The sequence below is a fragment of the Hemibagrus wyckioides genome, linkage group LG07 (assembly GCF_019097595.1).
Source record: "Hemibagrus wyckioides isolate EC202008001 linkage group LG07, SWU_Hwy_1.0, whole genome shotgun sequence".
Taxonomy (NCBI): domain Eukaryota; kingdom Metazoa; phylum Chordata; class Actinopteri; order Siluriformes; family Bagridae; genus Hemibagrus; species Hemibagrus wyckioides.
The window spans coordinates 18,019,827-18,043,878 of record NC_080716.1 but is presented as its reverse complement, the minus strand read 5'-3'; the positions used below and the strand labels follow the sequence as shown (position 1 = coordinate 18,043,878).

At 38.3% G+C, this 24,052-nt stretch overlaps 1 protein-coding gene across 2 annotated transcripts in view; it reads left to right on the top strand.

Annotated features, from left to right (window-relative positions):
• Positions 1-23,568, top strand: part of arap2 (ArfGAP with RhoGAP domain, ankyrin repeat and PH domain 2) — an 85,125-nt gene extending 61,557 nt beyond the window's left edge. For both annotated transcript variants that reach the window (XM_058395077.1, XM_058395076.1), the window contains exons 18-33: positions 129-327; positions 3,771-3,834; positions 3,935-4,098; positions 4,198-4,410; positions 6,158-6,263; positions 7,306-7,453; positions 8,951-9,019; positions 11,753-11,827; positions 12,936-13,053; positions 14,728-14,856; positions 15,509-15,645; positions 17,378-17,460; positions 19,020-19,055; positions 19,254-19,317; positions 22,673-22,795; positions 22,963-23,568. In XM_058395077.1, the coding sequence (XP_058251060.1) occupies positions 129-327; positions 3,771-3,834; positions 3,935-4,098; positions 4,198-4,410; positions 6,158-6,263; positions 7,306-7,453; positions 8,951-9,019; positions 11,753-11,827; positions 12,936-13,053; positions 14,728-14,856; positions 15,509-15,645; positions 17,378-17,460; positions 19,020-19,055; positions 19,254-19,317; positions 22,673-22,795; positions 22,963-23,340 (2,106 nt within the window). In that variant the 3' untranslated portion in view covers positions 23,341-23,568. The remainder of the gene's footprint in view (positions 1-128; positions 328-3,770; positions 3,835-3,934; positions 4,099-4,197; positions 4,411-6,157; positions 6,264-7,305; positions 7,454-8,950; positions 9,020-11,752; positions 11,828-12,935; positions 13,054-14,727; positions 14,857-15,508; positions 15,646-17,377; positions 17,461-19,019; positions 19,056-19,253; positions 19,318-22,672; positions 22,796-22,962) is intronic.
• The last annotated feature ends 484 nt before the right edge of the window (positions 23,569-24,052 follow it).

Here is a 24,052-nt window from a genome sequence, read left to right as displayed (position 1 = left end):
CATCATATTCTGTCAGAAGGATGGTTATTACTTGGTATCTTTTGCTCACTCACCCCTCTCTCTCTCTCTCTCTCTCTCTCTCTCTCTCCCCTCCCCTTTCTATCTCTCCTCTCTCTGTCTGTCTCCAGTGTTTGGACCCTGAGAGAGCGGACTCTTTGCTGAAGAAGGACTATGATCTGATTGGTCGTTTGTACTATAAAGAAGGCCATGACCTTTATCATTGGAGACAAGGCTGGTTCTCGTTAGTCGGCTCCGAACTGTTCCTTCATCCTGAAGACAAGCACATAAGCGATGTGGTTCTACAGCTCAAACGCCTGCAGGAACTGAGTAAGAACACACAAGAACAGTGTTTACTTTTACTACAGTGTTTAACTATCTGTTTTATTAGGTATGCCTGCCACCTGTTTATTCATACAGTTGTTCAATGAGCCAGGCATTTGGCAGCAGTGCATAAAATCAGGCAGATGCAGGTCAAGAACTTGTTCACATTAAATTTTTAGAACTGGAAATCTCGGTGGCTTCAACCGTGGCTTAGTTGTTGGTGCCAGACAGGCTGGTTTGGATATTTCAGAAATTGATGATCCTTTAACACACAGCACTTGCTAGGGTTTACACAGAATGGTGTGAAAAGCAAAAATAAAAAAATCCAGTAAGTGCCAGTTCTGCCAGTGGTAATGCCTTGATGATGAGATCACTCAGAGGAGAATGGGGCAGACTCATTTAAGCTGGTGATGGTGAAACAAATCACTACTCTTTACAGCCATCCTGAGCAGAAAAGCATCTCTAACAGCAGACATTGGGTTTGACTCGTGTGAAAATAGAACAGGAGTCGGGCACTAGAGTACTCTATGTACGTAGTCTAATAATCAGGTTGTCAGCAGTCAATTTTTCAACCATTTCACAGACGCTACATATTTAGGACTTTGGCCTGTCTGAGTATTGCTTTCCTCATTGGCATTCCTTCTGCGAGCCACTACTGCTCTGTTCCCACGTTCTCTCTGAAACGCGTCCTTCTCGGCCAGTCATGCCTCACACTGACATTTTTAACAGGTTCTTAACGTGATACGTGCTTGCCAGCTGAAGACGAGATTTACAACATTGTTAATCAATTATGCTGCAACTGTGTGAAGCATAATTGAAGGTGATACACAAACAAACCCTGCCCATCAAAAGATTTAAAATATTAATACATTAGCATAACATTTTCTCTGATGGTTTGCAATATTGAAGACAGTCCGGGTTTTTGTTTGTCTTTTTGTTTTGTTTTCCTCCTCGAAATCTTCATTAACTTCTTTATTTAGTCAGTTTTTATTTATATGTGGCTCAGTGCTCTGCATGAGTTAAAGGTTTGTGGGGTTGGTTGGACCCTGTATGTAAAACCCCTTATGTTTGTTCTTTAAGGTTCAAAACAAGAGAAAAAGAGTGGGCTACTGAAAAAACTGATTATGTATGTTATAGAGTATATATTTATGTAATCCAGTTAAAGCATAGCCATGTATCTGATGTATAAAACCCTTGTACCTGTGGTAGGATCACAAGGATGCCACATCGGTTATATCACCTCGGAAATGGAGTGTTATCAAATAATACACGCACGTCCATTTGGTCTCTGATCTCTTTGGGGCTGGAACAGGGACCCTGGAGGGCTGAAGCTCTGTGACACAGGATTAGAGCACAGACATAGCAAAGCTTTGTGGCTGACCTGAGCTTTCTGCACCCCTGTAACTCTCCTTTTAAAAACCAGACTGTGGTTAGCTTTGGCATGGCCAGTGATATGTGGGATAGAAGCTGCTCATGTAAGCTTGTTCGTTTCTATTTAGTTGCATCACAGCATTCTGCTTTAGTTAATTTTATAGCCCATTGTACACTGGAGTGATATTTAAGTGGTAGGCAGAGACATATCACTCCCTGTTATGGAGTTATATGGATAAGCAATGCCTGCTGATTCCAAATTCAAGGTAGAGAGTAACTTTAAGCATCACTTACTGACTTTTCATCCATGAAAATTTTTTTAGAACCATTTTGGAGTTTTTATAGTCAGGGTATCATTTTACACTATTTACTCCTGGCTTATTTTTTGTGTAATTTTTTGGCACCCATCTGAGTTTAGTGACCCAGTTAAATTCTCATAGCAGCAAGAATTACGACCTGATGAGAAAACTGGGACTTAAACCGTTAAATGAAAATGGCCCATATTTCAGTTTCAGGATGCAGTACTCAGGTGGGTTGTTGGAGGTTCGGCATTTTTTATTTTTTATTTTTTTAAAGCTGATTTGAAACTAAAGGACAGAGGGATCCTGGGGCTAGACTTGTGAGTCAGTGGAACTCTCTTTGAATTTGAACTGCTGGAACAGTCGTCCTTAGAGCAGCATAAAAGTAACGCTCATGGGGAACCGACTCCAACTGGCGAGACAGAAGAAGCGGAGGTGCTGTGTCTGAAAATGAGCCGGGTGACCCACTGGCGGTCATGCAGCGTCCTGGGTTTTGTGCGGCACACAGGCTTACTTTGTTTGTATCCTGTCTAAAGAATTGCTTCTTTAAAAAAAACAAAAAACAAAACTAACACTATCTACCACTTGACCCTCAGTTCTGTCCTTGAAAATGCAGTTATTTTTCTTGTCTTCAACTGTGTCGAAAGTTCATTTCATATAATTGTTTTCATAGTTGTCAGTGTTTTGTTTGTTTGTTTGTTTTAAGTTAGGAAATACACATCTAATAATCATTAATAATAATAAGATTCTGCATTGGTTTCTGTTGATACCGTGAACTTTACCCAACAAATAAACTGCAGATGATAATAATAATAATAATAATAATTATTATAATAATAATAATTATAATAATAATAATAAAAAAAACCTTCCTCCTGTTCTAATATTAATTACTGCACAATTGGACCTATTTCTGCATGAGCAAATTTTACCCCAGGCATAATTTGCTGTAAAGGTTCAAGGGACTAGGGCAGGATGGAGAGATTTGTTATTTTTAATTAATTATAGTGAGTATTTGTCATTTTCAGATAATGGTACTTAATCAGGGTTATGTGTTTAACTTTTTTTTTTTTTTTTTTAAACTTGCATCCAGTGAAAGCTGTAAACAAAATCATCTGCTCCTGAAAGATGGCCAGAGTTAATTAATGCACCTTGTTTTTGCTTCTCACACGTTCCCATGTTTCATTTCTTTCAAAGCTGTATTACTGAAACCGGGGGATTTTTTTACTCTCATTTTTTCTCCAAATAAAAGGTTTGTTTCAGATCCTCAAATCTAGCACAGCCAATATATTTAGTATCCATAGCATACTGTATATTTTGGCTTTTTTTTTTTTTTTCTTGCGGTAGAAGATACGGAAAGAGAGATAATGTGAGCTGGGAAGAAAGCAGTGATATTTAGAAGCAGAAGAAGCCAGAGATGAAGAGATTTAAACTGTCATGAGGCGTGCACTCAGGTGTTGAAGGGGGTTGTTCAGTAAATAGGCCAGGGCATTGCGGGGTGTTTGTATGCGTTTGATGAGAATGGTCAGACAGCGTTAGACGGCTTTCTCTTGCACATGCTGGGAGAAATAATGACCAGCGACACTGAGCTTTCTGCCCCACTTGCTTCAAACGAGTTTTACTCTCGGCCAAATGCAAAACAGTAACAATATGCACCATGTCTCCCGAAGAGACTCAACTTTCACCTAAAGTATTGGATGTTTTTTATTTTTTATTTTTTGTACTTTAATTCTCTTTTTTTTATCTTTACCCTCTCAACTGTTGTTGTCATGCTTATAGCCGTCTCCACTCATTCGGATGGAGATGATAGGATTCAGGTTCTGCTCATGGTTGAGAGTGGCAGGTAATCGCTTTTTATTGCCATAATGCTATTGCCCTTGAATTTCTTGAATCTGTTTTTTAATTTCTAATGAAAACTAATTAGAGCTGTGTATATATTTCAGGACTATCTACATTCATGGCTTCTGTAAACAAGACTTCACTTTATGGCACTCTGCCATCCAGTCAGCTGCTGGTAGAGATGGCACAGCACTAAGCAATCAACAGCTGACCAAAAATGACATCCCTATCATCATCGACAGCTGTATTTCCTTCGTCACTCAATACGGTAAATGGTATTTTATCTCTCGTGTATTTGCGTTTTATCTTCTTTTTTTTTTTTTTCTTCTTTTCCAAACCTAACTTTAACATTGACCTCTGACCCCAGGTTTGTGTCATCAGGGCATCTATCAGAAGAACGGTGACCCAAAACGTGTGGCCCAGCTGCTGGGGGAGTTCACCAGAGATGCACGAAATGTTAAGCTTCGAGTTCAGGATCATCAATTAGAGGATGTAACTGATGTCCTCAAAGGCTTTCTGTCCAACTGTGAGGATGCTTTACTACCCAAAGAGCTCTACCCTTACTGGATTTCTGCACTCGGTTAGTATTCTTAAAGAAACGACTATAGAAAGTTTGTAGTTTTGCTTTATGTTTTGAGTATATTATACACTTTACACAAGCACATAAACCAATCAGGCATAACATTATGAGCAGTGAGAGGTGAAGTGAATAAGACTGATGATCTCCTCATCATGGCACCTGTTAGTGGGTGGGATATATTAAGCAGCAAGTGAACATTTTGTCCTCAAAGTTGATGTTAGAAGCAGGAAAAATGGGCAAGCGTAAGAATTTGAGCGAGTTTGACCAGGGCCAGATTGTGATGGCTAGACGACTGGATCAGAGCATCTCCAAAACTGCAGCTCTTGTGGAGTGTTCCCGGTCTGCAGTGGTCAGTATCTATCAAAAGTATCCATTAAGTCTTGTTAGCATTCTTTGAGTCCTGTAAGTAATATCCTTTAAGTTCTGTTAGTTGCGAGATGGGTCCCATGGACACCCTACCTCACAACTTGGAGGACTTAAAGGATATGCTGCATCTTGGTGCCAGATACTACAGCACACTTTCCGGGATCTAGTGGAGTCCATACCTTGACGGGTCAGGGCTGTTTTGGCAGCAAAAGTGGGACAACACAATATTAGGCAGGTGGTCATAATGTTATGCCTGATCGGTGTATGTTTCTGTGAATAATAGCAAATACTTTTATTCTGAAACACCTTACTGCCGTATGAACTTTTTTACTTAACAGTTTGTTTAACTTTTGATTGATTCTTCCGCATTTTCTCCCTAATTTGGTGATCGCTCAAATCGCAACCACCAGCCAGCTCTCCCCTATCATACGACATGCAGCAGCTAGGGAAGGTAAAGGCTAACAGGTGTTTCCTTCGAGACACATGAAGCCAGCATCATAACACACCTGGAGGAAAGCCCTATTTGCTCTTTTCTGCATTCATGAGTACACAGATGTCCATGATTGGCTCATGTCACTGTCACTGCTATCCCTCCTGTTATGCTCCATAGGCTTCTGGTCATGGATGTCTGTGGCAGTCACTAGATAGTAAAAACTGTTTTCTGATGAATTTCCTAATGAAATAAATAAATAAATATATATATATATATATATATATAATGAAAAAAACATAAAATCGATGTGATAAAAAATAGAACAGTTTAAATATTAATTTCTCTGTAGTGAAATTAATTACAATAGAGTGACAGAAGTGTGCTAAAGTAATGGGTCGTTGAGACAAAACATACATTATTCCCACAGAAAATATTTTACCAAATGAAGTTTTTGCTAGTCACAAGTGCCCTCTTCAACACAGCAGAGTTATTTCATCTAGGCTTAAATGACTGTATATGTTCACAACAGTACGAGGGGAAACCCCTGGTATCTGAATCATGACACAGATAAATATTTCAGATGGCTTTTGGTTTCATAGCTATACTGAAACCAATACTGTGTTTTTGTCTTTATTGTTAATAGTCTTATTGATGTAACAACATCTCGCACTTCATATCACATATGAAACCAAGAAGATTTTTTGTTGTTCACATGGGGGAAAAAAAAATGCACTTAAAGTTCCCCAAGTACATGTGATATCAGATGCTGTAAACTGTGTAAGCCAGCAGTTTTTTTTCCCCCCTACTTTTGCTTGAGTCATTTCTCAGCAGTCTTTACTTGTACTCAGGTATCATTGCTCAGTCCTTTATATAGCATCGTTATATAACGTATGGAACAGTTACAGCACTGGCTGACGCATTTTCTAACTGTGTCATGCTTTGTTTCAGATGAAGTGAGTGAGAAGGACAGGGTTGAGAAGTACTCCACCTATATTCAGAGTTTACCCAAGATCAACAGATCAACTCTGGCAGCGCTATTGCAGCATCTGTACAGGTACATACACACACACACACACAACTCAAAACTTCCACTTAACATCATTGTTTTCTATGTAGCTCTTCTAAACAAAGTTTCTAAGTCAGAACCAACTCTAGGCATGCTAAACCTCCTCGTTATGCTTTTTCTGATTTGTTAGCCGCTTTGAAGTCTGCTTTACAAGCTCTCTGAAAATGCTTTCTTATAAAACCTCAGTGGGCTTGTCAGACTGTTTGAAATATTCGGAAATGACTTTAATTGTTTGGAGAGAGTTTAATTGGCCCTCTTGGCAGATTTGGATAGTGGACTAATGTTTTCCCAATGATGTAAACTTTCGTTCGTTTCATTTTCCAAAACTGATATATTTCAACATTTGTGCAGTTTGGTGTGTTGTATTTTATGTGTGTGTGAATTTTTTTTTTGTTAGTTTGTGTAAATGTTTATATGCAGAACTTGATACTATGCAACAAACTGCAATGCACTGTGTATTCTGACACCTTTTTATCAGAACCAGTATTAACTTCTTCAGCAGTTTGAGCAACAGTAGCTCGTCTGTTAGATCGGATCACACGGGCTAACCTTCACTCCCCACATGCATCCATGACCCTGTCGCTAGTTCACCACTGTTCCTTCCTTGGACCACTTTTGATAGATACTGACCACTGCAGACCGGGAACACCCCACAAGAGCTGCAGTTTTAGAGATGCTCTGATCGAGTGGTCTAGCCATCACAATTTGGCCCTTGTCAAACTCGCTCAAATCCTTATGCTTGCCCATTTTTCCTGCTTCTAACACATCAACTTTGAGGACAAAATGTTCACTTGCTGCCTAATATATCCCACCCACTAACAGGTGCCATGATGAGGAGATCATCATTGTTACTCACTTCACCTCTCACTGCTCATAATGTTATGCCTGATCGGTGTATATTCTTCAGTGAATGTATTCATGTATGCACATGTGTATTTTCATATAATCAGCACATGAGCAGGTTAGGTTTTTACCTTTAGTATTCATTTATGTGCTGAAAGTTTTGTGTGCGCGCTTGTTTTTTCACCAGGATTCAGAGCTGCTCTCACATAAACCAGATGAAAACTCAGAGTCTGGCATGTGTTTTCTCATCCTGCCTCTTCCAGACGGGAGGACATGCACCTCAAGAGACCCGTGTTGTGGAAGATCTCATCAACAACTATATTCAGCTCTTCTCAGTTAGTGTCCTGCTCAGAGCAACACATTATATTACTCATTTTCATGCACACCCTTGTGGAGACTTCAAGTCAGACTAATGTCTGGTCTGTTTATGATTTCAAAGTGTTTGAGGTCATGTTTGGAGATCACATGGTTATACAAACCATGAATATTGCTATATAACAAGCTGAAATTCATCCTATAGTTTTATATATATGTAAAAAATAAAATCTTTAAAGTCATGGTCATTTTTTTCATTTGGTATGTGCAGTATAAAGCTGAAGGTCTCTCCTCAGGCTTATTCAAAAGAAAGGCAGGCTAATTAGGACGTGAGGTTTGATGTACATGCTTGTAAAGAAAAGTAAAGGGGCCTCATATTAAAACAAAGTCTGGGATAGTGAGTCATGGCCACATCATGAATCCTCCCAGCCTCCCAATCAAGACAAAAAGTCAATAATAATAAACTGATTAATGACAAGAACATTAACATTAAGTCTTACAGATATAATTCTCTAGCTCTGAGATTTCCTGTGGCTAATTTATGGACATTTCATTATTTTCTCGTCGTTTCAGGAGTTGAGAATTTATCTGCCAGCAACCTGTATGTGGAAATACCTTTTTTGTTCCATTACTATTGTTAGTCAGTTATCTGATGAGCATTCAATATAAATCCTTTCCATTTACGCTATGCATTTTATATAGTTGTGTGTGAGGGAGGGCATTTATAAATGAAAGTATATCTTCTTTTACAGACCAGTAAAACTTCCTTTATGCTCCCACATTCACAACTACATGCATAGAATATATGTAGTAGCAGTATTGACAGATTTCATTAACCATATAGCATTAGATCTGAGCTGATGTTAAAGGAGGAGCCTTGCATGGCGATGTCCTTTAGAACTAGACCACAGGTTCCCATCCCTGGTCCTGGAGGTTATCCCCTGTCCTGCATGTTTTTCGTGTTTCCCCGGCTGTGAATATAAGGAACTGCTATTACTTAGCTGATTAGTTGTGTTGGAAGCAGACAGAGGACTTAAATGTGCAGAACAGTGACTACTTCAGGACCAGAGTATCATGAAGCATTGCAAAGCTCCCACTGCTGTTTGCTAATTTGGAATATCACCACAAATCCTGCAGTGAGAGTTGATAGAGAATGGGATTGTTTTTCTGTTGTGCATGAACTTGAATGTATAAAGGGATTTGAAGCGCTATGCAGTGCTAAATCCCCTCGGCTTAACTGTATCTCCATCCTCCCATCAACCCCCACCCCCCCCCTTCGCGTACAAGCTGCATTCATTCTCCATCAGTGCGAGATATGAGCTGTTTGCATGACCAATAAGCATCTAAGTGAAATAAAGATTGTCACACCCCAGTAGAACAGTGGAGGAAAGCATATTCAAATCTGTTACGCCGAATGGTGTAACAAATTCTTTTATTTGTTAATAATAATAAGGAGAATGTGTTCGGTGCATGCTGCTATATTTATGTAGCTTATCTGTGTTTCCTTATTAAACCAGGTCAACAAGGAGCAAGTCAAGCAAATGGAGAGGGAGAACCGCTGTATCATGAGGTGGAAGGACACAACAGTGAGTCTCTGCTTGGAATTTCATTGTGTGTTTGTGAAGAGGTGACTAGAGACAAAGGTTATGGTGCTCGTTTAATTACAATAGACTGCCCTTCAAAAGTTTGGGGACACCTTGCACTTTTTTTTTCTTTCTGTTTTAAAATTTTGAGTAATGTTTGATTTTGAATGACCCAGAACACACCTTAAATCTGAGCAATAGATATTTGTAGAGGAGATGAGCCAGTGCTGTGTGTAATGGAATGGCCTGCCCAGTCACCCCACCTTAACCCAATCGAGCTGCTCTGGGGAAGGGAAAATAGATTGAAACGTTTGTCCAACCTGCCTCACATGTTGTATTGTGGTGCAGTAGTATATCCAGGATTTAATTAAATGTAGTGTTCCTTTTGTGTCTTTGTATATGTGCTTTTGGTTTATATTATATGATGCTCTTTGCTGACAAAGAACACTCACACAAACAAAAAGTTATATATTCAAGACCGGTTGCAGTCTACAGCTTCAAGAGCATGCATTCTGAACAGCTATAAACCATAGCCGTTTATTAATAGTCATCACACATCAGTGCAAATGTGTTGATCCTAATGTTATAGAAGCTCTTGAGAGAAAGAGGGAGAGAGAGAACAAGTATAGTAGTTTACCAATTTACATTTTAAGAAGCAAGGAAAGCATGAAACATGGATCTAAGGAGTCCTTTATTAATTAATATCATCATTAAATGATGAGATTGCTCAAACTGACACCTAAATATTAATATCTCATATAAAATGTATTTAAATTTTTATACAATAAGTAGTAATTATCATCAACTACACATTACTTGCTTATAAATATCCTGACTTTTCCCCCCCTCATCATTTGTGACAAAAACACAAAGCACTGAGCTATAAATAAAGCATTATCCCACTTGGTTTAAAAAAAACAAAAAAAAACAAAAAAGCTGTAGATAAATTAGCACAATGCATTCTCCTCTCCTTTCCTCTTCCACGTTTGCATGGTTGCATCTATTAAAATGCTGCTGTATCCCATCAAATCACTTTAGCCATGTTTACATGATTTTTACCATCTAGTCCCGCAGCTTATCGTGGTCATTACTCCACAATATTTATTTATTTTTTTAAACCATTGAAATGTGAACACAGCCCAGCACTTCATACTTGCCTGGCAGCAAGACAAAACAATTTTCTCAGATCACCTGAAATTAATCTTCTGCCACCCGCTGTTGTCCAGGCCCAAAAAGTTGTTTATTTAATTGATTTTATTTTTCATTCGAGAGGAGACACGGTCGCTCGAGTTGGGAGTGTATCCATGCAGAATAGAAGGTTATCTCTTTGAAGGGTCACTTCTGTTACTGTCCCCTCAAGTCATGGGGAAAATTGGGAACCTGCTAAGACAAATGAAGAGAGGAAAATGTTGTGGAATGGTGAAAGGAGGGGGCAGAGAAGACAGCTTTTGAGGATTTTACTGCATGCAACCATAATGTGTTTAGGCATGTCATGAGGACTTGTGTGCAGTATTGTTTGTGTGTAGAACTGTTTATTTCTTCTTCTTTTTGTTTCCCTGTTACTCTATGGTAGGTATTGAGAAATGCATAAAGCACCAGAATTTTCAATATACTAGACTTCTGGTGACTTGTGTAAAGATGTACTGTTAAATGATGTGTGACTCCAGCTGTAGATCATTTGGATTCACTCACTCACTCACTCACTCTCACACACACACACACACATACACACACACAGAGAAAGAGAGAGATGGCAGTATGAGCTGAATGTAGCTTGATTACTCTTTGTTAGGTTCATAATAGCAGCAGTTGCATAGCATGTGGAGTTCTTTAGTAAATGTGCATAATTTAACATTTTTCTTTTTTTTTCTTTCTTTGTTTCTTTCTCGTACTGTTACAACAGATCAGAGATCTTGACGTTTTTCCAGAAAATAGGACACAGACTGATGGAAAGGAAAATAAAAATCTTTTATATAGTTTTGCAGCATTATTTGTAAATTGAGTGCTGGATACATTTGACTGGACTGTCATAGTAACCAACCTGCCAAAGCAGACACCAGTTATTGTTTCTTTACTGCGGCTTGTTTAATTATTGATGGATTTAGTTTAATTTAATGGAGAATGAGTACGATTTTGGAGAGAAAGAGAGATGAAAAGCTTTCTGATGTTCAGTTGGTTGGTTTTAATATTGGATCAGAGGGGAAAAAGTTCAGTTGTTCACTTCTTCAGTTTGAGAATTCTTGCTGATGTCCATGACTCAGCTCTTAGTTTTTCCTATGGGCTTTCAAGTAACAATACCTTATATGTTCTATTAAAGTCCCATTAAATATTAAGGCAAAAATATTGCAAGAAAGAATAACGGGAGGTGAAGCTTCGTGGCAGGCTGGAAGGCTAAAATTTGCAGGTTACTTCTTATTTCAGTGTCATAACAAAAGTGTCAGTTATGTGACCACGCCACAGCATGGGACTAGACTTTAAAAAAAAAAAAAGCTCATTAATTCTTTATTTAATCCATCAGAATGCAGCAGAGATGCACTGTAAACTTGGTTGTTGTATTGAACTCTGTTCTGTATTGAGTATGATTGATTTGAGATTCCTTAAATGGCAAAGATCAAACCTTGTGCAACCTTATCTGTTATTCATAAAGTCTTAAGGTTTTCATTTTTATTTCGTATGAATTCATGGATGTTCTTTCAGATTCCTCGTCTTTGAATGAAAGTAACTGTGTATCTACAGTTCTCTCCAGCAGGTGACCTGATCTTCGAGGTTTACTTGGAAAAGAAAGAGCCAGAACACTGCTGTTTAATCAAGGTGTGTGTGTGTGTGTGTAAAGCCATGAACCAAAGTGGGGTAATCAAAGAATTCACTTATTTGATTGTGTCAGTAATTGTGTTTTATCTGCAGCAGTGGAAAGTTGCATGTAATAGACTTAATAGAGATGCAGATTTCAGCAAACTGTGTTTGTGTGTGTAAGAGGAACACATTTTTATAGTTTGGTGTAGTTCCAAATGACCCCACAAGTATAGGAATATCTAACAGTTTCGATCTTGTGGGGACATTTGGCTGGACCTCATGTGGAAAGTTGCCTTTTTGTTCATTCTTAATCTCTGCTAGCTGCTTTATCCTGGTCAGGGTCATGGTGGATCTGTAGCTTATGTTGGGAACAATGGGGTCCGAAACCAGTCTATTACAGAGCACAATGCATACACCCATCTAGTGCTAATTTAACAAAACCGGTGCACCTACATGTCATTGGAAGGTGGTAGAATATCAGAGAACATGGAAGAAACCCACACAGACATGAGGAAAATGCAAGACTCCAAGCAGGATCCCAGGAACTGTGAGGCAGAAATGCTAACCACTGTACCAAAAAAAACAACAAAAAAAAAACTAAAATAGCCCAAAATATCTCTTTTGGATGATGAGGTTTATGTGCAGGCATAGCAAGAATAGGAGAAAGAGAGAGAGAATATGAATATAAGGAAGAAAGAAATCAAGAAAGAAAATAATATACCTTCATACAGAAACGTGGAGAAAAAATAGACATACAGAGAGCATGAGCAAGTCAGTGAGTCAGTAGGTCAGAGAGAAAGCAGAAGAAAAAGAGAATACGTGTGTGAATGAGTAAGTGCATGAAGGGAGGAAAAGAATAACGGTATTGAGTAAGTGAGTGAATGAGAGAGGGAGGAAGTGAGTGAGGATGGGAGGGAGAGAGGGAAAGAGAGAATACAGGGGAAAGAGAAATTGAGAAAGGGAGTGAGTGGGGGAGTGAGAATGAGTGAGTGAGGGAGAGAAGGTGAAAAAAATGATTTATACTTTTGTGTCTTTTAAGTAGCTTTTATCCCACAGTACAAAGTATTAACACATTTAAGAAGGTCAGTATATGATGATGATGATGACGCTTTGTGTGTTGTGTCAGGTCTCTCCCACCGTGTGCGCTGACGAGCTGACTGACATCACTCTGGAGATGAAGGGCATAAAGGCAGACCAATATGACTTCTGGACCACATTTGAGGTCATTGAGACTGGAGAACTCGGTATGAAACACACGTGTACAGCAGTTCGGCTTCTTTCTTAACACCATATCGCTTACAACCTATTAAAGCAAAGGAACATATGTCAGCACTCTGCTGTCTAGCAGCTGTAACGTTGCATGTTACAGGAGTGCTCAGCCAGTTTATTAGAATCATTTCCTCTTGGTTAAAAAACTATTAACTGGCTCTGATGGGATTGTGGCGGTGGGGGAAAGAGGAGGTTCAGACTTGCCAATAGCATGCACCATGTTACCCCCTTTTGCAAATTAGGACGGGATAATGGATCTATTTTGCACTTGAGTGTGTTTTCTAATCAGACTCAGATTGGATGAAGATAATTGCAAATTTGCACTACGTAATTATGTGCACATGGAGGCCAAAAAAACAGCATTTTAATTTGTAATAGATTTTTTTTTTTTTTTTTTTGCAATAATGGAATTTGTTGATGGCATTTTAGGGTTTGATTTAACTGATATAAAAAAAAAAAAAAACACCACAGTCAAGGAGATTAATTTTGTGGTAGATTGGAGTTAAATTGTGAAAGATACCACCCACTAACATCTGACCTGAAATGCACACACAAGTGTGAAACATCAACAGACCAAAAAAACAGCAGCAAATTCAGAAACCTGACAACAGAACACAACAGCAAAGCATGAAATGTAACTCGGAAATTTGAAAGTCAAAACAGAAAGTCCTAAGTAAGCATCATATAACTATCACATAAAAAAAAGTCATTTTTAGTTTATCTAGTCAGCCTAGTGAAAATGATTTTATGCTTCTGAAAAACCTGACTTTCTATAGGTGTTAGACCTGCCTATCATTTTCTAAAGGGACTTAATTTAACATTGGAGTAGGCTGCTATGAGTTACAACTCAAAAAATACACGAAACAGCAGTCTTCTCCTCACAACAACCTCACTACTTTATCTTTAACTAAAATAATGAATAAAGCATTTATTTAGGCTCACATTTCCAACTGTAAACAGCCCTTTGTTTTATCAGAATGTTCTGCACTGTATGATGTTCTTTAAAAACCTACACTTTCCATTTTATGTATTTTCACATTAGTTTTTGGTTTTGCTGTTGGCTTTTTTGGTTTGTATGAGATTGTATTCGCCATAATCTGATCCATAAACTAAAGCCTTCCCAGAAGAGTAGAGATTATTAAAGTAAAGGTCAATTCCCTGTTAATGGCCATAGTTTTGTACTGGGACGCATTGACAATACAGTGGAACCTCGGCATAAGGACGTAAACTCGTATGCCGATTTGTACGCCTCCAGAACGAATTAAATTCGTATGCCGAGGTTCCACTGTGTGTATAGGTGTGATGGTCAGGTATCTGCATTCTTTTGACCATATAGCATAAAATAACAAGCCACATAACCTTTGTAGCACTTGATCATACTGTTTTGTTATGCTGTGAAAAATAATTAGTAGGTTTGCATTTAAATCTGCTCAAAGTGACTTCCAATATGATGCAAGGACACAAGCGAGCATTTGAGGATTAGGGGTCTTGCTCAAGAGCTCTGCAGTGGCTGTGTGGTGTTCCTGGAACTTCCAAACTTCCTTTCAGACTCTTGAGCCACTGAGACTCCAAAGAGTTTGTCTCACTCTCTTACTCGTGTGTGTGTGTGTGTGTGTGTGTGTGTGTGTGTGTGTGTGTGTGTCTCTCAGAACGCCCATTACACTACAAAGAGAAGATTCTGGAGCAGGTTTTAGAGTGGAGCACACTAGAGGATCCCAGCTCAGCTTTCCTGCTCATTAAGAAATTTCATGGATCTAAGATGTCCCGTTCCAACTTGGGTAGTGCCTCTTTACCTCTTTGAACACAAGGGACTGTAGCCACTTTTAGCCATTTACTTAGTGAAAATGCCAGAGTCTATATCTTTTCCCCTGAGTTTTATTTTCCACCATAGTAAGACATCATTTCTGCATGCTGCATTATTACAGGTTCAGTTCCCTTCAGCTCGGGCATCTATTCGACAATTTAACATCATGTTCTGAACTACATGATCCAATTTCTTCCGCTGCTATTAAGTGAAACCTTTCACTACCTTATAGCCAAGCTCATTTAGCGGTTGCTTTTGGCCATCCTTCTTCTCTTCCAAACATTAGCAATAACTAATAATAATAATAAACTTACACACACCTTGTCCTGTAATAGTCCATTATTGAACTGCAGTGAATGTAATGTACATCATTTTGCATACAAAGTAATAATACTTTAACAAACAATATCATTTAATCACTTTACTGGCTGATTTCTAATGTTGGCATGATTGCCAAAGCTATGAGCACATATTAGCAGATTGTTTGTTTGTTTACTTATTTATTGACGATACAGAATATGCCTCGTATAACATAGTGAAGTGAAGTACATATCATAGATGTATGTTGATCACTTATAAGAGTCGTCTGGGGTGTGTGTGTGCGTGTTGGTTTGTCTGTCTTTTAGTATTACAGAAGGACTTCACTAAAGAAGAGCAACTCAAGTTTAAAGATGGCTCCAGCAAACTGCTTTCTGGGAACAAGTTTCAGGACAAATACTTTGTACTGCGGGATAAGAAGCTGCTGCTATATAAAGACACAAAAGTATAAATCCTTTTTTTTCGCCTTCTCTCCCTTACTCACTCACTCACTCACTCACTCATTCCCTCACTCCCCACTCACTCCCTTTCTCCATTTCTCTTTCCCCTGTATACTCTCTCTTCCTCCCTCCCTCCCTCCCTCCCTCCCTCCCTTCCTCCCTCCCTTCCTTCCTCACTTTCTCACCCACTTCCTCCCTCTCTTTCACTCACTTACTCAATACCGTTATTCTCTTCCTCCCTTCATGCACTCACTCATTCTCACATGTATTCTCTTTTTCTTCTGCTCTCTCTCTGACCTTCTGACTCACTGACTTCCTCACGCTTTCTGTATGTCTATTTTTTACTCCATGTTTCTGTATGAAGGCATATTATTTTCTTTCTTGATTTCTCTCTCTCTCTCTCTCTCTCTCTCTCTCTCTCGCACTCTCTTGCTCTCTCATTTTAATTATCACCTTATTGCACTCCAGATCCAGGCAGATCAGGTTGATGGAGTGCTTAGTGCCTGTAGCAGTGTTGCAGTACCTCAGTTTGATCGTGATCACGATCAGCAGCTTCACCCTCTTCCTCCGTTCGCCTGCAGAGTCACCACTCTGACTCCTCTGATTCCCATACATTAGTTAACAGCAGTGTTTGCTGTCCCTACGATCAGCTAGTGATTAAAAGTAGGATGAAATTAGCTGCACTGTGCCGGTTGCTTGCCCCACTTGCAGTATGTTGTTAAGGGGGAATAAAACATTGGCTTCTGTGTTTTGAAACGAGGTGCAAAGCTGTGCCTCATTTGCATGGAATGAACACAGTGATTAAAACAGTACTACTTTTGTAAATTGTGCTTTGTTTTGTTCCGTGTGATTTTTGCGCCATGCGTATTCTGGTTTATTCTCCCTCTGGGGCACCTACACAAAGACTCACAGAGACAGCAATGTTTGTTAATAATTGATATTTGAAGGAAGGAAGTGTGTGTGTGGGTGTAGGGAGGCAGGTAAAGACATTTTAAAAGTAGGCTGTTCTCTTCTTAATTAGTATAATGTGTCAGAATGTTCTCCTAATTACTGAGTAAAGAAGGTGCAAATCAGCTGTGAAGCACAAATTTAATTGATATTCTGATGCTTTTGTTTTTCAAGTTTCTTGAGCAAATGAGTGGGCAAAAGGTTTGTGTGTGTGAGAACGAGAGAGAGAGGAAGAGAGATCTCATTTTTTTTTAATCATTATGCTCTTCTCTGTCTGGGGTCTGTTGTTCATTAAGTGTGAAATACATACCTTCTGGGCAACATTACAGTGTTTTTGGCATATGCTATTTTAAACAAGGCCCTTGGGCTTGTTTTCTGCTGTATATAGGATCTAGCAGTGTTATTTTCCTAATTTCAAACAAATGAACATGGGTAGATAAAAAAAAAATACACATCATGTACATAGCTCTGTAAGTCACTCATGCACAATTGCAAGTCTGATAAAATTACAGCACTTGTCACAATGATGGTTTGGGGAAAATATGATGGTGTCATTTTCACTGCCATCTCCTCAAGCAAAGACAGCTTTATTTTTTTCTACCAGATAATAATCAACAAAGTAAGCTAGAGCTTATAGCTATATCACTACCTTAGTTATGGACAAATTATATAACGCCACGCCGTCGTCAGAGATCACACGACGCACAGAGTGTAGATGTGCTATATTATGAATAGCATTTCTAAATTTTCTGTCAAATTAGTGAGATAATAATGTTATCTTTTCTTCAGAGTGCGAAACCGGAGAGAGAGGTTCCTGTGGAGTCGGTGAAGTGCTACTCAGGGATAAGAAAAAAGCTGAAACCAACAAGCAAGTAAGCATCTTTATTAATGCATTCTAATTAATTATCTTACAGTAAAGTGTTTAGTGCTGATTATTTGACGGGTAAACTCGCTGAACTTTTTAAAAAAAAACAAAAAAACAAAAGCTTCTCAAATTTATTTTTATGCAAAATAAATGGGGCTCAAAAGTCAGAGAATTAAACACATTACTCAGAATTAGTTTTGCCATCCGAAACACACGTTTCTGACAATCTGATTGATTAAGATCGATTCCAAAGAATTTTTGTGTGAGCCTCTGTCCTCATTAATATCACTTGGAGACCAGTGCTGTCGCAGATGCTTGTGCCAAAGATTTGTTAGTTCAAAATTCTACCCCAGAGGAAGGATTGGTGAGGCTCCCGAAAACCACATTTAAAATCTCACAATAGCAGAATTGATCAAATGTAATTAGGTTTTAACACGTACAAATGATCCGTTTTGTCCTTTCTCACTGGGAACACTGACGCACTAATTTTTTTTTTTACTTTAATCATTTTATTCGACCAGTTATATTTTTTCATAAACTCGTCTATGAAGGTTGATAACAGTAGGTCTGGAATTGTAGTACATTTCCCAGTCCTATAGGATAGGAGAAGACAAATGCAACTGAACGGAGAAGGAGAGATTAAAGGGAATATTGATCCAGGTTATACCGAGTGGCATTAAAGAAAAAAAATCAGAAAGGGGAAAGACAGCTGAATTTACAGATTGACAGGAATAAGGTTGCTTGCAACACAATAAAAGATGTGTTGTCCATCAATTAAAAGACAACAATGAACCTCTAAATCAAAAAAGGGCAGCTCACAATTGCCTCATGCCATCCAGAAGAGTTTCCTGTGTATTTAATATCTGAAAAAACTTTGGTCATAATAAGAGCCACTGGTTATGATGTAGAAAATGTGGTTATATATCACTATCGCTGGTTATATATCATCTAACTATATGTCAAGATGATCTATTGTATTATATTCTGCTCATGAGCTTCAGTTTTCGCTCACTGTATCTAACTTAGTTCATATGTGGAACACTGTGTCTAAAACAACTTTTAAAATAGTCAGAAGTGGAACCAAGTTGGCATTTTATGGCACCATCTCAGACTTGTTCAAAAAGTCAACAAAACATCACAAGTTAAACAAAGAACGAGTGCGTAAGGTTGTATGATCTGTACTCTCTCCGTGCCCTGTCCGTTGGCTAGAAAGCGCAAAGTGCTTTTATACACAGCATAGCACAGCCTTCCTGTACATTTCGAATCCATTAGTATCATGTGCTGAAATATTGCCAAAGAGCAAAGAGCATGGAGGCCTTCCTTTAGCCCAAGCTTTTATTCCTCCCACCAGCTCTTTAAACCGCATTTAGGCCGCAGTAAAGGAAGCTAAGCTGAATTTTACGGTTGCTTAGTGCTTAAGCAATCCTCTGGGGGTCAAGTTCTGTGACTGTTGGAAAGAGTTGAGAATAGACTTAAATCGATATGTGGGCCTTAGTGAAATGCTGGGAGGGTAAAGGTTTATGTGTTATTTTCCAACTCTCTCTCTCTCACTCTGATTCTCAACAGTTGGGGTTTCACAGTTTACACACAAAAACAGCAATGGTAAGAGAAATTAATTTTGGACTAATTGAACAGTCAGTGATATGAAGATGAATTGAGATGCTTTGTTGTCCATGTATATTTTGTATTATATTTATCACCTGCTCTTGAATAGATAGGAAACATTTTGCAGTTTTCTTTAGCTATTGGTGAATACTATAGATATGAAGTTAATGCCTGATCATGTATTCTGTCAATGAGGTATTTCTGCTGTGAGGGAAAAGATTCACAGCTGGACTGGGTTACAGCCATTATCAGAAGTAAGGTAAGTGCATTAAGCGACTCTTACACTTCTAAGGAAATTTTTTTTTTTTTTTTTGCCTCTGTGCAGACTTAAGTAACCAAAATCCGGTAATTTTTCAACGAAGCAGTTTCCTTTCTGCTAAAAGAAGGAAAAAAAGGGGATTGGTACATGAATAAAGAGAAAGTTTTGAGGTCATTCTCTGGCTGCATAAATCACATTATCCTGAAAAGTCTTTTAGCAGAAATAAGGTCATGTAGACTGCCACAATCGCACCGGCTCCATCACACTCTTCTCTCCACAGCTGAGTGCAGCTACTGACCAAAGGCCTGACTCAGCTCAGTGTGCATTAATAATAGAAGCAGAGGGCACACACTGGCACAGGGGCTAGCGAAGATTTAGACGTTTCCCCTTTCTCTACTCTAGTGCTTCTGTCTTATCTGCCGTCCTCAGTCTTCTTAAATTTATTGTCCTCCTTCTTTGTCCCAAAGTAGCAATACAGCATTAAAAAATTAAAGAGCTCTTATTTGCCTTCTAGGAAGCATACAGCAGATTTCTGGTTAAAGAAGGACTGAAACATTGAGACCGAGAAAAAAGAAGGGGGATGAGATGTGCTTAATTATTTCTTTTTTTAAATATATTTTTTAAGCACATCTGTTTTGTGTATGCTGGAGCAAACCCAGGAAGTAGATTAATTGATACTCTCAGACTCTGTCTTACTGTTTCACACACTCGCAGTCCCTAAGGCATGGTTCCCATAGCAATAGCAGAGGAACAGTGGATAGGTAAGAGTACAGGTAGATGAGTCCCTCTGTTGCTAAAATGAGGATGAACGTGCCAAGAACAGGATCAGAGGCCGCTGAGTCACACAGAAAAGTACGAGCTGTCTCAGCAAGCGGAAGGAGGGCGTGCTGGTCGCTCAGGTAGCAGTGCAAAATGTTCCAGCACATTTGTTCTGACATCATTAAAGTCTTAAAGTTGTTGTGGTGGGTTTTGTTTTTTCATTTCTTAACCGTTTTAGTGTGTTGTTAAAGATATGGAAGAGTTTATAATTATTTGCATTCTGTGTGTTCAGTGGTTAACATTCTATCAGGCATGACAATGACTTGTGCTCTTCTTGCTGTATGTCAGAAGGATAATGAATGAAATCGTGCAGTTGCTCGAAAGCTTTCAGTAATCAAACATCAGAACGGGGAAAAATGTGTCATGATTTACCTCCTTCAGCTCAAACTAGTCCGATCTCTCTCATCAACAAGGTGTTGCAGCCTACGGTCTCTCTGCTTACAGGAGGTTTTTTGTTTTTCGCACCATTTTGTGTAAACTCCAGACTGTTCCAAGGAGATCAACAGTTTCTGAAATACTCAATCCAGCTCTACTGCTACCAACAACAATTGATGTCACAGAATGCCCCCCCCAACCCCCGCCTTCCAAATTTGATGTTGCCCCCATTCTGGGGTGAATATTAACTGAAGCTGCAGTAGTATGTCTGTAGTTATGCTTCACATTAGATTAGTAATCTCTGTATAAATCTTTTAGATTTTATTGCTCTGCATTTTTAACTTGGCCGTTCGTTTTTGGTACAGTACAAAATGATAAGAGATGATGTAAAAAAGAGTAATATATTCCCACATGATAAGATAATAAATCTTTACCAACATGTCAGTTTGCATGGGATATACCAGGGTCGGGTGATCTCAGGCTGTATTACATTTCATGACTTAGTAACCAAACTAATTTACCTGTGGTTGTAAGTATAGCTCTACAAAGAAACACAGCCTTTAAAAAAAAAAGTACAACAGAAACCACTTAGACCAAAGTACTAATTTAAGTAAAATGTAATAAATTCTTCACATCAAAAATGGTAAATAATTATTTCTAAAAAAAATGAAGTCAAGCATGAATACTGTAGATTTCAAATTTTTAATTTCACCTTTACTAATGTCTGTACGTCTACTAAAATAAATAGAAAGGTGAACATCAGGAAATATGTTCAAATACTGAATACATTTGCTGACTAAATATTTTTGTTTAACCTAATAAAGGGTTCAAGTATCATTGTTTGGGATTTTATTAGGATTGTCTGTGGATTCTTTAAATAGCTGAGGAATTCAGCTATTCTTAGAGAACTATTTGTGACATAAATTATATTACAGTCTATATGAAAGACATGCAATCCATAACAAAAGTCCTGATATTACAGATTTGGAGGAGACTTAAATCCCAGAGATACACCCATGATAATGACGTTCACCACCTCTCCATGTAAAACTAATCCAATCCGAATAGGGCTGTAGCCAGTCCTAATACTTGCCCCCAACTGAACAGCTGTGTTAGGAACATGACAAAATTTTCTCTCTTGGAGAGAAAGAGCAGAGAGTGCTTCTCCACAGCATGAGAAGCCTGAGTGATGAGCAAATATTTGCAATCTCCAACAAGCCAGTAATGTTTTCCAGTTCTCTGGTAAGCCACAGCAAATGAGGTACAGACAGACTATGAAAATACTGTGGAGCATCTGCTAGGTTTAAGCTCTGAGGGCAGAGATTTCCAGTGCCGAGAATTCCACCTTTTACCCAGATACAACCCCCCATCAGCTAACAGTCAAGTGAGTCCTGACGCATTAATCATCAGTGTAGCTCCAATTAAATAGGTTATTTAACTTTGATTATCAAATACATTATTTCATAACTCACTGTAATTGCTGCAAATTTCCAGCAATGCATTTTGTTTGCACCTGCTGATGGCATCTTCAAATTGTTAAGTTCTCTGGGACCTTAATGAGACATCTCGAATCTTTCCCCAAAACTTTTATTAACTTTATTTCTAAAGTTAAATATCCCACCGTAGTGTGGTTTGACAATGTGAAGTGTATGAAAGAGCAAGAATGTGCTTAAGGGCAATAAAATTACCAAGTTCCAAGGTCATGGAGACACCAAATGTTGTAACTCTTTATATCGTTGAAAAATGGACACTTTAAAGTAGAAACATCAAACACTAAATCATTTAGTATTCTCCCTGTGCCTCACATAACCTAACTGATGAGACATTTAAATAGGGAGTTGAGAGGAAAAATGTGACAATGAAAATAATGAAAAGAATGCTTCCCTCAATCATATTTTTGTTAAAGAAAGTAAAGTTAATTAATTAAACTCATTGTGACAAACCAGTGTCTTCTCATTTATATAACAGGCCTACTTAATGGCAAAATTCAGCCAAAATAACTCCCCAATTAATCTTTTATAATTATCATGTGAATTTCTTTTATCTCCATGGTTTATTTTCACTATAAAAAAGTCCTCAGGGCTTAACTTGTGCTATAAGTATAACTTTTGTGCTATAACGTCTTCTCTCTTTTTTTTTTTTTGTTTGTTTGTTTGTATAGTATCAAGGAGACTTATGGCCTACATGCAAAGAAAAGAGCAAATCCTCAGATCAACAGTGCAGCAGAGAGCATGCTTCTGCTCGCCTGGGTTCAGTGATTGAAGCAGCCAAACACAGCATGGAGGTCAGCATCTAAAAACCTTCACGCTGGCTTAGAGTCTATAGAGTTTTCTTTTAGTTGATCAAATGATTACATGTTTCTCCATGTCTCTCAATATAATATAATGGAAGAGGTTTAAGATCCCAAGGATTACGGTCATGCATGACCATTCTCTTCACTTTCATTCACAGGAGAACAAGATGGTGCCCTACAATGTCACTTCTGACAAGATGACGTTAAAGAACTCAAACGAGGCTGAACATTTGCATAGAATGCCAGTACTGGAGAGCTGTTTTAAGCCTAAGATCCAAAAACGAAATTCAATACAAGGACCAATTTTGGCCTCCAGCGGAGGAAATTATCCACCGTCAAGAGACAAAATGGCTGTCGAAGGATCCCTACAGACTCTGTGTAGACCTGTACCTCATCCAGATTCTGATAACCACACCCGACCTCAGTTGAAAAAAGCAATGATTGGATGCAGCACAGTACAATTGCCTCAGAGTCTTCTAAGTGAATTGAGCAGCGTTCTCAGCCAAACAGGACGCATACCCAGACAAGAAAACTGAGAGCTTGCAAAAAAACAAAACAAAACAACAAAATACAAGGCTAGAGTGAAGAGGCGGAAAGTGTTGCAAGGGGTATTCCGGAGGTTCAGAGAGCATCTGACTCTCAGCTATCAGGAAGGCCTCTAGAAAAGCAAAACAAAGCTGTAAATAATGTAAAATTTATATATTGTGCAATCACATGAAAGCTTTTCTCTATTTAGACCTTCACAAATCTTTTAAAAAAAACAACATCTAACTGCAACCATCTAGCCAATACTATTGTACAGTGATGTTTCTGATAGTAAGTATATGTAATGTAAAGGGCTCTGTTATACATTTATAGGTCAAACATCAGTAGGAGTGTGTGGATGTATATGTCTTAGAGTGTACACACTTCTTGCTCAACTTTGACCACAGTCAAACTAGCCTTTTGTCCATGGATTTCACTGCAACACACAAGATAACAACAGATATTTAGCAAAGCACAGAGTCTGTTATACAAATAACAAAATATATATATATATATATATATATATATATATATATATATATATATATATATATATATATATATATATATATATATATATATATATAAAATCACCCACAGGTACACCATTGTAAGGGACTTTTAGACACGCTCTATAAAAATGCACAACAATTCTGCTCGATTTTCCGTATTTAATTTCAGTCCTTAAATTGAGGTCTAGTAGAGGTCAGTCCACACAATCCT